The sequence below is a fragment of the Oncorhynchus nerka genome, linkage group LG17 (assembly GCF_034236695.1).
Source record: "Oncorhynchus nerka isolate Pitt River linkage group LG17, Oner_Uvic_2.0, whole genome shotgun sequence".
In the NCBI taxonomy this organism is placed as follows: Eukaryota; Metazoa; Chordata; class Actinopteri; order Salmoniformes; family Salmonidae; genus Oncorhynchus; species Oncorhynchus nerka.
Genome location: NC_088412.1, coordinates 48,936,167 through 48,951,576, shown reverse-complemented (window position 1 = coordinate 48,951,576; position 15,410 = coordinate 48,936,167). Strand labels below are relative to the sequence as shown.

The 15,410-nt window shown below is 43.6% G+C and overlaps 1 protein-coding gene across 1 annotated transcript in view; it reads right to left on the bottom strand.

Annotated features, from left to right (window-relative positions):
- Positions 1–3,259: 3,259 nt before the first annotated feature.
- Positions 3,260–15,410, bottom strand: part of LOC115145412 (collagen alpha-1(XXIV) chain-like) — a 213,867-nt gene continuing 201,716 nt past the window's right edge. Inside the window, exons 46-58 of the mRNA XM_065002804.1 lie at positions 14,308–14,415; positions 13,999–14,106; positions 12,385–12,438; positions 12,215–12,277; positions 12,026–12,079; positions 11,301–11,336; positions 10,457–10,492; positions 10,163–10,189; positions 8,964–9,017; positions 8,240–8,408; positions 7,845–7,954; positions 5,842–6,075; positions 3,260–4,569 (exon numbers count right to left, since the gene is read on the bottom strand). Of these exons, the coding sequence (XP_064858876.1) occupies positions 4,423–4,569; positions 5,842–6,075; positions 7,845–7,954; positions 8,240–8,408; positions 8,964–9,017; positions 10,163–10,189; positions 10,457–10,492; positions 11,301–11,336; positions 12,026–12,079; positions 12,215–12,277; positions 12,385–12,438; positions 13,999–14,106; positions 14,308–14,415 (1,200 nt within the window). The 3' untranslated portion in view covers positions 3,260–4,422. The remainder of the gene's footprint in view (positions 4,570–5,841; positions 6,076–7,844; positions 7,955–8,239; positions 8,409–8,963; positions 9,018–10,162; positions 10,190–10,456; positions 10,493–11,300; positions 11,337–12,025; positions 12,080–12,214; positions 12,278–12,384; positions 12,439–13,998; positions 14,107–14,307; positions 14,416–15,410) is intronic.

Here is a 15,410-nt window from a genome sequence, read left to right as displayed (position 1 = left end):
ATGGAAGAAAAGCCAAAGTGATTAGACTTGGTGATGTACAGATTACGTGCATGATTTTGAATAGGAAATGTAACAATATAGAAGGAGCCCGGTGAGCAGATATCTGATAAATCAGTGAAGATTATAGTAAAAAAGGGACCCTTCAATGACCACCCGATTTGAGATTAGTACAGTTCATTTGTGTGTTCTAAAATGTGCTGATTGCATGTCACTTAGCGAAAGCAGGGAAAGATATTGACTATAACATTATACACACATTCTCCCTTTACATAGCCTACTTTTGTTGAATAAAATAATTATTGGTCAAATGGAAAATATAATATTTTATGTAAATACAAAATATTATATGAACAAAGCAGGCTAACCAAGATAGATTTCCAAAGACGAGTTTCAGAGTTTCAAACTATTGTAAAGCTGCAGATGACCATTCAGCTATAGTAAGGATAGTGGGTAACATGGTGCCGAGTGTCCCCTGCTGAAAGGATCACACACACACACACACACACACACACACACTCTCTCTCTCTGTTCAGTCACACACACGTTAGTCATCAGTTTCCCGGGCAGAACCCCCAGAAAAAGAGGTTTCCTTGAACAGTGACTCTCCTTGTTACCAGCATCTGCAGTATACAGCTTCCAGCAAGGTTTCACTGTTACTGGAACTGGGAGAGATGGTGTCAAGAATTCAAACTATTCCAATGAAAAACTGATTTAGTAATTCAATAACAGTGGGGTGTGTTGGACTCTGAAAAAATAATACTAACTTTATGAGGGAAGTTTGAAGTTGCACTGTTTATGATAGATAAGCAGTTTTCTCCAGTTTATGAGTATGGGAAGTTTGAAGTTGCACTGTTTATGATAGATAAGCAGTTTTCTCCAGTTGCAGTTTTTAATTACCCCTTTTTTCTCCCCAAAATTGCGGTATCCAATTGTTAGTAGTTACTGTCTTGTCTCATCGCTACAACTCCCGTATGGGCTCGGGAGAGACGAAGGTCAAGAGCCATGCGTCCTCCGAAACACAACCCAACCAAGCCGCACTGCTTCTTAACGCATCCAACCCAGAAGCCAGCTGCACCAATGTGTCGGAGGAAACACCGTACACCTAGCGACCTGGTCAGCCTGCACTGCGCCCGGCCTGCCACAGGAGTCGCTAGTGCGCGATGAGACAAGGATATCCCTACCGGCCAAACTCTCCCTAACCCGGACGACGTTAGGCCAATTGTGCGTCGCCCCATGGACCTCCCGGTCGTGGCCGGCTGCGACAGAGCCTGGGCTCGAACCCAGAGTCTCTGGTGGCACAGCTAGCACTGCGATGCAGTGCCTTAGACTAGTGTATTGGTCTAAGGCACGGTATTCGTGTATCGAAACGGAATGGGAATCGAGGCTAGTTTTTAACCAGGTCACTGTTGGACTTCATTATACATATATACTGTTGGGTCATTCTAACAATTGGTCCCAAAACATTTTCACCTCATTTTAACATTGTCAAAAAGAGCACATGTTTAACGTAATTTTAAAAAACAGTTCTTCCTATCTCAATAGGTTAAGTAAAAAGATGACTATAGTAAGTGCCAAATTAAGTAAAAGGCTTGACGATTTCATCTTAAATCAGCAAAAAAAAAATCCCCTTGTGATAAGGGGAATGGAAGCTTGTGTGCAAAAGGGAGTGGCAATTGAATGCAAGCTTCACCAAACAAAATGACATTGCTAAAACATTTCTAGCCTGTCTATTTACGGGTAACAGGGTTGATGTGTAATGCTCAACCCACTCAGTTTTCCACCACAAAATAGAAAATGTCCAAAAAGAGTAGAACCAGCCCACCTGCTTTTAAACTAGGATTTGACTATTAGATGTTCCATGTTTCTTTTTTATATATTTAAAATGAGAGTTCAGTAACAGGGTTGACCTTAAAATGAGAGTTCAGTAACAGGGTTGACCTTAAAATGAGAGTTCAGTAACAGGGTTGACCTTAAAATGAGAGTTCAGTAACAGGGTTGACCTTAAAACGAGAGTTCAGTAACAGGGTTGACCTTAAAATGAGAGTTCAGTAACAGGGTTGACCTTAAAACGAGAGTTCAGTAACAGGGTTGACCTTAAAACGAGAGTTCAGTAACAGGGTTGACCTTAAAACGAGAGTTCAGTAACAGGGTTGACCTTAAAACGAGAGTTCAGTAACAGGGTTGACCTTAAAATGAGGGTCACACGTAAATGAATCAGTAATCAATCACATGAATACATTTGAATCTTCAGAAATGACTTTGTCAAAACAACAAAATAACTAAGGTGTTAGAATTATGGTGTCATTTTTTGGGATGAAATGGGTTGAATTCTTCATGTAACATGGGGTTGATGGAGGTACATGTCAAAATGCAGAGTTTTGGCACTTTAGCAAGCATTTATTCATATTCAACTTCAAATGTATTGAAGTATCCATGTTGTCTAAATTAAAGTGTACTTAATTTAAAATAACAGGCTTTTACAATTCAATAGTTCTACCTAAAATATCAAAGAGACACAAAAGGCACTTTTCGTGGAACAACCCTGTTGTGAACATCAACAAAATATCAAGAAGGTATTAACGTATTAAAGGTTCAGCGCAACTGTTTTTATCTCAATGTCAAATAATTTCTGGGTAACAAGGAAATATACCCAGAATACATTACTGTGATTGTTTTTAAATGAAAATGGCGACAAAAATAAACAAAAAATCTTCTTAGCAAAGGGCAATTTTCCAAGCAGGAATGTTGCTAGAACTGTCTGGAATTGGTTTGAGTGGAGAAAACTGAAAATAAGATGTTATTGGCAGAGAGGTTTGTAACTCTCTTTCTGATTAATCTATTAACTCATTTACCACATGGTGATGTCACCATGGAAGGCCAAAACTCCATCGCCACTAAAACTGGTAGACATTTCGGGCGGTCTTGGCAAACAGCTCTTACATTAAAGGGGCATTATCAATAATCATTTTCAGAATTTCACAGCATTTCTCCAACCTCAGAGTGGAAATATACATATAAAACACAGGAAAATCTAGTTTTTTACTGGGCCTTTTCATTTATTTAATGTCAACATATTTCATGTTTACACATTTTCAAAGTTAGCTTTTTAAATTACACTATGTTTAATGTAGCATAAAGAACAAGATCATTGCTTTTTCATATGTCTTCTGGCTCTGGCCTATGCTAGCTGCCAGTATGACCTATCAACCACCACTGTAGTGAACATGAACGCATACAATGAACATAGACATAATGTGTGTCCATAGTATACAAGTATTTATTGGGGTACAGTAATGTGAACAAAAACGCAAGGATATAAATAACCAACCATATAATGTCAAAATATACACCGGAAAATTGTCTCGCAACTCACTGATGTCTCAAGCTCTTGTTTCTGTTGCAGCACCAATGATAAGTTACCACCTAAAGCAAAACAATATGGAATTCATCAACAGATGGTTCATATAAATTACTGTAGAAATGACCAAATTTCAAACAAGTACTCTTACAACCGATACAGATCTTGATGTAACCGGTACATACAACTTGTAAAGACAAAACATAACTTGACACGAGCACCTATACTTAGAGGGCATACAAGCAGGAGGTAGAGCACCATCTGTCTAGGGCTGTGTCCGAAAATAGAAGTCTATTCCCTATATACAGTAGTGCACTATGTTTGAGCTCTATGGGCCCTAAGTTAAACCAAATGCACTACATAGAGAATAGGGTGCCATTTTGGACACACCCAAGGTGTAAACGTCCAGCCTTGTTGTTCAACAGATTCAAACATGATTCAAACGTGAATAAAAAAACATGGCCGCCCGAACTGGTGGTTGACCTTCGATTGATGTTGCAATATGAAATCTCTCACGCTTAATCCACAAGCTATTGCACTCTTAGAAAGTTTTGGTTGGACAGTGTTCCTGCCACAAAGGCCATGGAGCTTTCCTTCGGATAGCTAGGCCCCTTCTGAGGATGGATGAAAGGGTGTATATGGGGGAGGAGGAGGAAAGGGGTGGGAGGTACAGGATTTGAGTTTGTTTTTGGAGGGTGTCGTGTGGATGAGTCCTATCTTGAGTGCAGGGACCAACTTTCCAATGAACCCAAGCAACTTTTGAAAAACAAAACAAAAAAATCAGACACACGTTATACATGTATTTGACAGATATTTGTATACACTGCTCTCCTGCAGCCATATTACACTAAGATGGCCTAGTTTCCTATAGATTGAGTTCTTCCGCAAATGTCTACCATCGATTGAACAGGGTGTTTGTCACCATGTGGGGGAGTAGACCTGACCAACTCCGCTTGGGATTACATTCTCTTTGGTTTGGGGAGCAGACATTTTGGGTTGCTTAAATGCATGCTTGGTTTTTTCATAGTTCATATTTTGGACAGGCAGGCTGGCGATGGATGGCCTCACAGAAAGCAGACAGGTCCCACCTCGAGGTGTAGCAGGCGATTGGGCTGTGACAATGGTGCTTCCTGTATGTCTACGATGGGGAGCTCGTAGCTGTCCTGAGTATGGAAGAAGAAGCGTGACTGGTGCCAGCTGCCATCTTGGATCTAGAAGGGAAAATATACAATATGAAGCAACTGACACACAATGGTTAATGCTGATCTAGGATCCGTTTTTAGTTATAATGAATAAGATTACATGGTCAGGGAGGACCTGATCCTAGATCAGCAATGCTACTTTGAGATGCTTTAGGAATACACACCCAGTTCTGAGAGAAACATACAGAGGGTTGTGGGTAACAAGCTTCCTGCCATCCAGGACCTATATACTAGGCGGTGTTAGAAAACTTGTCAAAGACTCCAGTCACCCAATCCATAGAATGTTCTCTCTGGTACCGCATGGCAAGCGGTACCAGAGCGTCATGTCTAGGTCCTTAGCAGCTTCTAACCCCAAGCCATAAAAACTGAACAATTAATCAAATGGCCACCCAGACTATTTGCATTGACTCGCCTTTGTTTTTACACTGCTGCTACTCGCTGTTTATTATCTATGCATAGTCACTTTACCCCTAAATACAGTACATGTACAAATGACCTTGACTAACCCCCGCACATTGACCTTGACTAACCCCCGCACATTGACCTTGACTAACCCCCGCACATTGACCTTGACTAACCCCGCACATTGACCTTGACTAATTGACATTGACCTTGACTAACCCCCCGCACATTGACCTTGACTAACCCCCCCCGCACATTGACCTTGACTAACCCCGCACATTGACCTTGACTAACCCCGCACATTGACATTGACCTTGACTAACCCCCGCACATTGACCTTGACTAACCCCCGCACATTGACCTTGACTAACCCCCGCACATTGACCTTGACTAACCCCCGCACATTGACCTTGACTAACCCCCGCACATTGACCTTGACTAACCCCCGCACATTGACCTTGACTAACCCCGCACATTGACCTTGACTAACCCCGCACATTGACCTTGACTAACCCCCACATTGACCTTGACTAACCCCGCACATTGACCTTTGACATTGACCTTGACTAACCCCCCGCACATTGACCTTGACTAACCCCCGCACATTGACCTTGACTAACCCCCGCACATTGACTTGGTATATAAGCTCTCCTCATTATGGGTATTTTACTGTGTTACTTTTTTTCTCTCACTTTAGTTTATTTACTAAATACTTTCTTAACTCTTCTCTCTTCTTAACCTTTTTTTAATTTTTTAAATGCATTGTTCGTTAAGGCCTTGTAAGTAAGCATTCCACTGTAAGGTCTACACCTGTTGTGTTCGGCGCATGTGATAAATAACATTTTATTTTGATATCTCTTCCTCCCTCCGGCTCCTTACCTTGCACTCGTCTGGCAGAGGTTCAAGTAGTGTGTCTGCCTCAAACATCTGTCCGTTCCATCCCCTGAACCTCGGTGGTCTGTCCCGGTGCTCCTGTCCTGGGCCGGTAGCGCTGTAGGTGTCCGTGGGGCTGAGGGGCAGATCACTCAGACAGTGGAAGGTGATGTCCTGACTGGCCTCTGTGCTCAGAAGGTGGAGGAACTTCATTTGGACCTTATGTACCCCGAACGAAAGCTGTGGGGCAAGCAAAAGAAGGTTAGGGGATGGAGAATGGACGGGGAGTATCTGCTAATGTATCGCTGCTCTCTGTCCCTCATTTACAATTCCATTTTACAATGAGGAATATTCCAGTCTGTGTTATTAACCAAAGTACAGGGTTCTTGCTGCACAATGAGTCAAACATTTGGCTGTAGTAGAAGAATACCTAATGATTCAACGCTTTCTTTCCATTCATCCAAGCCTCTGTAATGGGGTTCAAGACAGACAAGGTTAGGAAACTACTGCTGGAAATGACTGACTTTATTCATGGAAAAAAGCATCCTGATATGATGGAAGACATTGGTATGTATGTGTCACGTTCTGACCATAGTTCTTTTGTGTTTTCTTTGTTTTAGTGTTGGTCAGGACGTTAGCTGAGTGGGCATTCTATGTTGTGTGTCTAGTTTTCCCATTTCTATGTTTGGCCTGATGGTTCTCAATCAGAGGCAGGTGTAAGTCATTGTCTCTGATTGGGAACCATATTTAGGTAGCCTGTTTTGTGTTGGGTTTTGTGGGTGGTTGTCTTCTGTCTTTGCACCAGATAGGACTGTTTTGGTTTTCCCCACAGTTGTTTTGGTAATTTGTAGTGTTCACGTTTATGGTCTTTATTAAACATGTTGAACTCTAACCACGCTGCGTTTTGGTCCGATCCTTCGTCCATAGAAGAAAGCCGTTGCAGTCTGGCTATGATGACCATCGGTACACATCAAGCAATGTGTAAGCTCAGCTTTCCAAAATGATGCTGAAAATCTACTGTGTCTGGGGAGAAATGTACCATATCGAGTGCACAGACAAAAGAACTTCCAATATTTCGTAAACTCTCACTGATTCTTTTTTATCACCCAGTGAAGAGGCAGACACTTTGATACGGTGATACTCAGAATGAGGGTGTTTATTTACGGCGGTGAGGTGATGCCGGCGGAAAACTGTACACATCCCAGCAACTGAGAAAAAAATAGTTTATATCAGAGTTGTGCCTGTTGTTCACACGCATGTCTGCCCTCTCATTGGCTAGAATGGTCCCACCTGATCTTGCCTGCTCCCAGCTGCCTTCCATTTTATGAAGACTTTTCTTTTGATTGTTAGAGCGGCCATAATGGATAACCTCCCGTCGCAGCAGGAGGCTACGTTTGCAAACAATTCTTTTAACTTTACACAGCGATTACCGAAACATCACTTGAATAGTGACATTGATAACAAAAGGCATGATAAGAAACGGTGTTCCTCTCGTTTCCAGGCTACATCAGCAACATCGAAGGACAAGGCATCATATTACATTCAATAAAGGGACGTGCATTTCATAAACCCACAAACCGTTTCCACGTGTGGTCGTTTAATATGTAAACACACACACACACACACACACACACCGCAGGTTGTCAACATCAATGTGTGTTTGTGCAGATGTGACAGGAATCAAGGAAACTGAACCAGCTGGAAATTCATGGCCATTTCGCATGAAAGTGGCAATAACAATTGACCAACAACAACAAAAAACTTGTACAATACTGCTGAGGTTTGCAGAGGAAAAGAAGGACAGATGTGTTAGTGGAAATGCCCCTGTGCCTCTGTGGTTGTGCCATTGCAACCAGGCACATGTAAATGTGTTCAACTTTAAAACCTAGGAGAAAAAAAAAAAAATTTGGTATTTTGAATGAATACTGCTATGGATCTGCTGGTGGCCCTGTGATGATGGAGTGCAGTATTGGGAGTGCAGTATTGGGAGCGCAGTATTGGGAGGTTACCTTGTTAGAAGCTACTGGGTGGAGGCAAGTCTGCCCGCCTGCAGTGAAGTTACAAAAGACCACAATGGCGTCTGAATGACATCCCAGGTTAGGGTCGATCCAGAACAGTCCTATAGGCACCGCAACACCCAACCCCAGAGAGAAAGAACACAGTCATATGAATAACAAATACTCTGAATGACATCCCAGGTTAGGGTCGATCCAGAACAGTCCTATAGGCACCGCAACACCCAACCCCAGAGAGAAAGAACACAGTCATACCAATAACAAATACTTGCTATTCTAACTAAACAGACGTTTGTAGATTATTCATAGAACGTTGATTGATGGAGATTGGGACAAAGTGTCCATGACATCTGGATAAGTTCTGTGAAGCAGTTTTAGGAGGTTTTCACCATCAGAGAGCTGGTGTTGGCAGTCCAACAGGTCCTTACAGAACCGTGCTGGGTTCTCCCGGGTTCCCAACGGCTTCTTCATGCTCTCGATCACACCGCTCAGGTAGCGCAGGGTCTTAAAGATCTCTGCGTTGTGGTCTGGGAGGGACATCTCGGTGTTCTGGTAGGTCTAGGTTAGCAGGGTTAGCATAGTTCATAGTTCACACAGGCCATAGTGTTGCAGCAAAGGAAGAGGTTAGAGGACAAAGCCATAGAGACAGCCAAACCAAAGCATGGACACATGGATGGAACACGCATGCAGTGGATCAAACATGAATACATGCAGACACATGCATACACAAGTGTGCATGCACAGAAACACAAGTGTGCATGCACAGAAACACAAGTGTGCATGCACAGAAACACAAGTGTGCATGCACAGAAACACAAGTGTGCATGCACAGAAACACAACTCGTACTCATCCACAGAAAGCCCATGACATAAGATGTTTTGGAAAAGTTGCATTGATGTTTTTATGATGTGTGCCAAGCAAAGTGTTTTTTTTTGTACATGTGTACCAATCAATGTGGAAAGGCAGAGTATAAAATAGCACAAAAAAAAGAACAGAAAGATTTTTGTTAATATTTTTGTTATTGTAAAATCAACACTTAACAGTGACTGTATTTACAGTGGATGTTGACCAGTTATCTCATTTTAAAATGTGCAATAGGTTGAGTGCTTTACCTCTGTCCTTAAGGCACCATTGGACTCCAACGGAGAGTTATACTCGATTCGTCTCTGAGGACACAACACCAACAAATGCAATTTAGTCGCATAGAAGAGCAGTACACCAGGACCTGTATCAACAAATGCTTCAAAGTAGTGGGGGGAATATTAATCAATGTTATTAAAAGTCCCTCCCTGATTACCACGTAGTGTACATGTTGCTTAAACAGAAATGCAATGACATTTCAGCTTTGCTGTTTTAATTTCATGGTTATAGTTCTAAATGGCTGTTGAAATCAGCTCAGACAGGGAAGGAAAGGCCACACAGATAATATACGGTATGCTCTGCTACTATGCTACCGCTGGCCCTGCAGCCATGAGACGGTTGCTTCTTCCCATTCCTTCAAAAGCCTTATCTAAGCTTAGGCTGGCACCAAGCCTAGGACAGAGACTGAGAGAGAGTGTGGGGGGGTAGAGAGATACAGAGAGAGAGAGAGAGACAGAGAGAGATACAGAGAGACAGAGACCGAGAGAGAGAGACAGACAGACAGACAGACAGAGAGAGAGAGAGAGAGAGAGAGAGAGAGAGACAGAGAAAGAGAGAAAGAGAGACAGAGAGAGGAAGATACAGAGAGAGACAGAGAGAGAGAGACAGAGAGAAAGAGACAGAGAGAGACCGAGAAAGAGAGACAGAGAGAGGAAGATACAGAGAGAGACAGAGAGAGACAGAGAGAGACAGAGAAAGAGAAAGAAAGAGAGACAGAGAAAGAGAGAGAGAGAGAAAGAGAGAGAGATGCCTTAGGGCGAGCATATTTGACACACTCCAGATTTCTGATGGGCAGATTTTGTGTGAAACTCAGCGAGATACCTTGCCCTTACCCTATCCTGTCTTCCTGCTATTCTCTCTAAGCTAAACACCTCCGCCAGTCTTTCTGGCAATGAGGTCTGACAACTTCAGTGCAACTGCCCCCACACACCCCTGACCTCTCCTCTAATCTCTACGTGACTTGTAACCACCAGGAACAGTTTCGTTTAGGTGAATAACGTCAATATAGAAACGTTGGCCTGAGTGTTTATAACTGACTATAAATCACCTACATAAATAGCTTACATAATGGATGTAAGATATACAATGGCTAAACAGTGGGTTCCAGACAAAGAGAAATGATCGGATGATGTAATTGATTGACCATCGGTGAGTCAGACAGGATACTTACAGCCAGGCCAGGAGCACCTGGGAGACCCTGGGAGAGAGAACACAGACCGTATTTGGACAGAAACACAAAATAAACAGAACTGTCAAGCAAACACAACTCCGGTAGGTAGTATAAAGGGATATTGAAGCTGGTAACCCACTGGCTGCTGGATCACTCCCTACAGACTTCCCCACAGGCAGCTTGGGAGTTTAAACCAGCAGCCCTACGGCTACCGGCCCACCTCTCTAACCTCAAGGCTACCGCCTCACTAAGAGAGGTTAGGACATAATGTAGTAATGGAAGGGGAACACTTACTCTGGGACCTGGATGTCCCTGTGGTCCCTGGGGTCCCTGAGAAACAAACACAACATCATGGTGTTACAACGGCGTCCAAGCAATGACGACACAATGTTTAGCATATCTGATGCACCTGCAGTACTCTATCAACTTCACACAAAGATTGAATATGTGTTGCTGTAAACATGATACTTTTGATATATATATACCTGTTTTAAACAAATCCTATCATTACATAATCATGAAGTCAGAAGAGTTGAAGAGCTGCAGTATCTGGGCCTCTGCTTGTGTTTCTGTAATGGAGCTCTATCGCCCCCACTGGCTGATGAGGGAACTGACACCACACTACTACAACAGCAGACTTCGGCAGGGCAGCTGCTTCTTATTAGTGTGTGTGTCTCTCTCTACTGTGTGTGCAACTGTCTATGAGTCTGAGAATCTTAAAACAGTTCACTTGGCAGAGCGAGAGCCGTAATAGAGAACAGTATATACAATAACCCCCGCAGAAGATCCCAGCGCCAACACTATGACACAGCATTTCCTGCACACTGTTTACATGAGAGGCAGAAAGTACAGTAAGGCCCCATGCGTGGCTCGCTGTGCACTGGAAATCACTCTGCAACAGCCACCTTCCTCATGATTCTGCCCAGGCACTTTGGCCGTCTTATTTTAACCTCGGAATAGACTGACCGTCACGCAAGTTCACGCCAAGCAAACAAGGTCACGGAATCAATGGGATCATTTGTCTACACACGCGTACTGTGCAGGAGGTGTCATCTTTAGTTGACCATTTAAACACCTACACATCAACTTGTGGTTTTCCTAATGCTTACTGAGTGTAATGGATTATATGACTTCTCACCATTTCCCCTTGGCTTCCCTCTGGCCCCCTCGGTCCCTTTGAAAGAGAGAATAGGACTTTTGAATACAGTGGTTTCTTTTCAAAAGTACAGGTGCCCTCGGCTCTTTTAACTCTTTAATTCCTGTAGTATAATGCCCCTCATATAAACACAAGTAAACAGACCTGTAACACACCACCAGGTAAGTGTGACTAGATTGGACAGATCACATAAAAATGATGGAAACGAACACCTGAGGTTTGACCTTGATTGATTTATAGTTTATGGCTGAGGAGTCATGAATTCACACGCTCGCTCTCTCTAGTCTAGAAAGATGTCTGACTTTGACAACAGAGCGGATTATCAGTTCATTTTGATATATTTTGTCCTGACAGTTACAGACAGTTGAAGCGGGAGGTAGCCTAGTGGTTAGAGCGTTGGGCCAGTAACCGAAAGGTTGCTGGATCAAATCCCTGAGATGACAAGTTCTGCCCAGAACCCACTGTTCCCCAGTAGGCCGTCATGGTAAATAAGAATTTGTTCTTAACTGACTTGCCTAGTTAAACAAATGTTACCGTCCCAAAAAAATAGCAACACATCAACACAGAGAAAGGATAGTGCCCAATCTTAGAACGGATCATTTAACCTGTCTCTCACATGCGTGCAGTCACTGTGTATAGAGTCAAATTGGCAGATAGACATTGCACAAGCACACACATGGACACGTGCTCACACACACTGGACCTACAGGTTTCCCCATTGGGCCAATCATCCCTTCTGGACCAACAGGTCCACTGAAACCCTGAAACAGACACATAGAGGAGAGATCAGCACCACGTATATACATATATAACCACGTATATACAGCACACACACCACGTATATACATAATGTATTGCAACAGTATGTGCTAATTGCCAATGCCAATTGTACTTACCAGAATGCCAAGAGGACCTTTAGGACCAGGTATGCCTTTGAAACCCAAATCTCCATTTGGTCCCTATGAAAAACCCAGAACACAGTTTTTTGTTTATAACAACCCTTTTTATTTGCCAGTGGAGGGAATAGATCAATGTCTGTGGTGATCTCTCAGAGCCTCTGACTCACCTTAGGTCCTGGAAAACCAGTGAAGCCAACCATCCCCAGGTCTCCCGACTCCCCCTGCAAGCCAGAGAGAGAGACACACACACACACACACACACACACACACACACTCTCTGATGCAACTGGACCACAAATGAAACACGCAACTCAACCACAAGGCAAAGACACTCTGATATAACTGAACCACAAATTAAACACGCAACTCAACCACAAGGCAAAGACACTCTGATATAACTGAACCACAATACCAACATAGAACCGAAAAACAAATACACTCTCACTGAACCACAAATTGCTCTGACAACTGAACAAACCTCTTGCCGCCTGCACCGTAAAGTTTGTAAGCTCTGTTATGAAACCATTTAACCTAGTTTGTTTCCCCTCATCCTAATCCCCCACCCTGCTACAGTATGTGTTCCAGACAGGGGTCTCTGGTTGCCCTCTCATCCATTACCCTGTATAACTCCAAGGAACCCGCAGATCCCTCACAAAAAACAACTGCGGCACATGGACTCTGTCTTACTGTAGACCGTAGCACATTGGGGCCTAACTGTCTGAGCAACCCTTAGGTCTGTCTGTCTGTCTATCTTTCCTCAGCAGTTTGCACAGTTCAACCATCCACATCCTTCAGCCGGGTCCATTTTCTCTAACCAAGAGGTTTGGCCTTGAAACTCTCCCCCCTGAAATACGCACGGTAAGGTGATCCAACCACATGGAGCTTGAACCAGGTCTCTATTTCACCAGCAGCAATGGAGGTGGTGGCGCGAAAGAGAGATGCCGGGAGGGATGGAGGGAAAGGGGAGGGATGGAGGGTGTTTTTTTCGGGGCGAGTGATATAAGAAAAATGGAGCACCTTGTTTTTTGGTCCCTGGAGTGAGAGTCGGGTAAGTTTCACATAAGCCGGCCTTGCCAAGCGGAATGTTCCCATTCCTTGTCTCACCTAGATCATTTGTAACTCGTCGACTCGGGTGGAAATCTGTGAGCGATGCACATTTTTGACCCCAGCACAGAGCCCCTACGGCTATATATAGAGCTTCCAGGTCATAAAGAATGTATGTGATAGGGTTATTAACCCAGGGCAACAGAGCAGAGAACTAAACGCCTTATTATGAGCTCATCTTTGAATTAGTGTCAAAGCAGTACATAACAAACCAACCTTCTATGATATACTGTATATCTATTTATGATTTATTTCACCTTTATTTAACCAGGTAGGCCAGTCGAGAACAAGTTCTCATTTACAACTGCGACCTGGCCAAGATAAAGCAAAGCAGTGCGACAAAAGACAACACAGTTACACACGTGGGATAAACCAAACGTACAGTCAACAACACAATAGAAAATCTGTATACAGTGTGTGCAAATGAAGTAAGGAGGTAAGGCGATAAATAGGCCAATAGTGGCGAAGAAACTACAACTTAGCAATTCACATTGGAGTGATAGATGTGCGGATGAGGATGTGCAAGTGGACGTACAAGTAAATATAGTACCTCAACACATTGCTTAAACCTTGGGTGAGCTGTTGATGTCAAATATATGAATCTTTTAACAAACTGTGACCAGTTAGAAGGCAGTTGGCGATATTCTAAAATGACTGGATGGATGGGGAGCACTCACTGGTTGTCCTTTGCGTCCTGGGTCTCCTATTCTGCCTTGGTCTCCGGACGACCCCTCCATGCCTTTGATCCCTGGGGTTCCCCTCTCTCCTGCCAAGCCAGGCTCCCCCTGGAAACAGCACATAGGAGTCAGGGGTCAGAGGTTATAGGGTAGGCCTGGTCCCAGATCTGTTTGTGCTGTCCTGCCAACTCCATTAGTCATTGTCATGCCAAACAGCATAGGAGTTGGTTATATAGTACAGATCTGAGGCTAGAGTAAGACTGTAAGGTTGATGGTGGTACGATGGTACTGATACAATGGTACTGGTACCTTCTCTCCAGCAGGCCCCCTCTCTCCAACCAACCCAGGCAGACTAAGTTCCCCCCTGGGACCAGGTAGTCCTGCTACCCCCTCTTGCCCCACAGTGCCCCGCTGACCCTGAGGAAAGAAAGCACAGAGACACAGTCAACATGGGCGCACCAAATTGAAACTCATTGACATGCTGAAAGGAAAGCATGAAAAAGCTAAACAAATGGTATGTGTAGCCAGTGACTAAGTAAAAGTGACATTTAACTGATTCATGGGCCAGGTTCTGTATTTGAAAAGTCTAATAAATACCTAATGAATACGATATTGATCAACTTGTCTGTCTGTGTCTGAAAAGAGACATTGGCGTTGACAGTCAGACATTTATTTGACAGTCAGCCACGGGCTTGTTTTTGTTGGTATTTTATTAGGATCCTCATTAGATGTTGGAAAAGCAGCAGCTACTCTTCCTGGGGTCCAAACATAACATGAAACGTGACGTAATTCAGAACATCAATAGACAAGAACAGACATATCCACACGTACACACAAACTATCTAGGTCAAATAAGGGAGAGGCGTTGTGCCGTGAGGTGTTGCTTTATCTGTTTTCTGAAACCAGGTTTGCTCTTTATTTGAGCAATAATGTCTCTCTATAATACTGTACGCTTTCTTGAATTTGTTCTGGCCCTGGGGACTGTGAAAAGACCCCTGGTGGCATGTCTGGTGGGGTAAGTGTGTGTGTGTGTGTCAGAGCTGTGTGTAAGTTGACTATGCTTTGACAGTGAGACATTGAATTTGACAGTGAGACATTGACTTTGACAGTCAGATCTCTAAACAGCAGCACTTAAGTAGGTCTTTCCTGACTCATAATCTTTCCTGGCAATTTGCTTCATAAACGTCCATCAAAATGACTGACTGTTGTTGAACTTTTTATAGCGCACTGAGCCGCCGGCAACCACAGTCGTTTCCCACTCCAACTGCAGGCCAGCGGTGGCCCAGCGCTGGCTACGCGTACAGCAGCTACTGTTCCTGGCTCGATCGCCGGTCGCGAGGCGCGAGGATAACTCGTGACACCGCCAAACGCTGAGAGAAAAGGATCCCTCCAAAACGGCAGGAGAAAGTGGT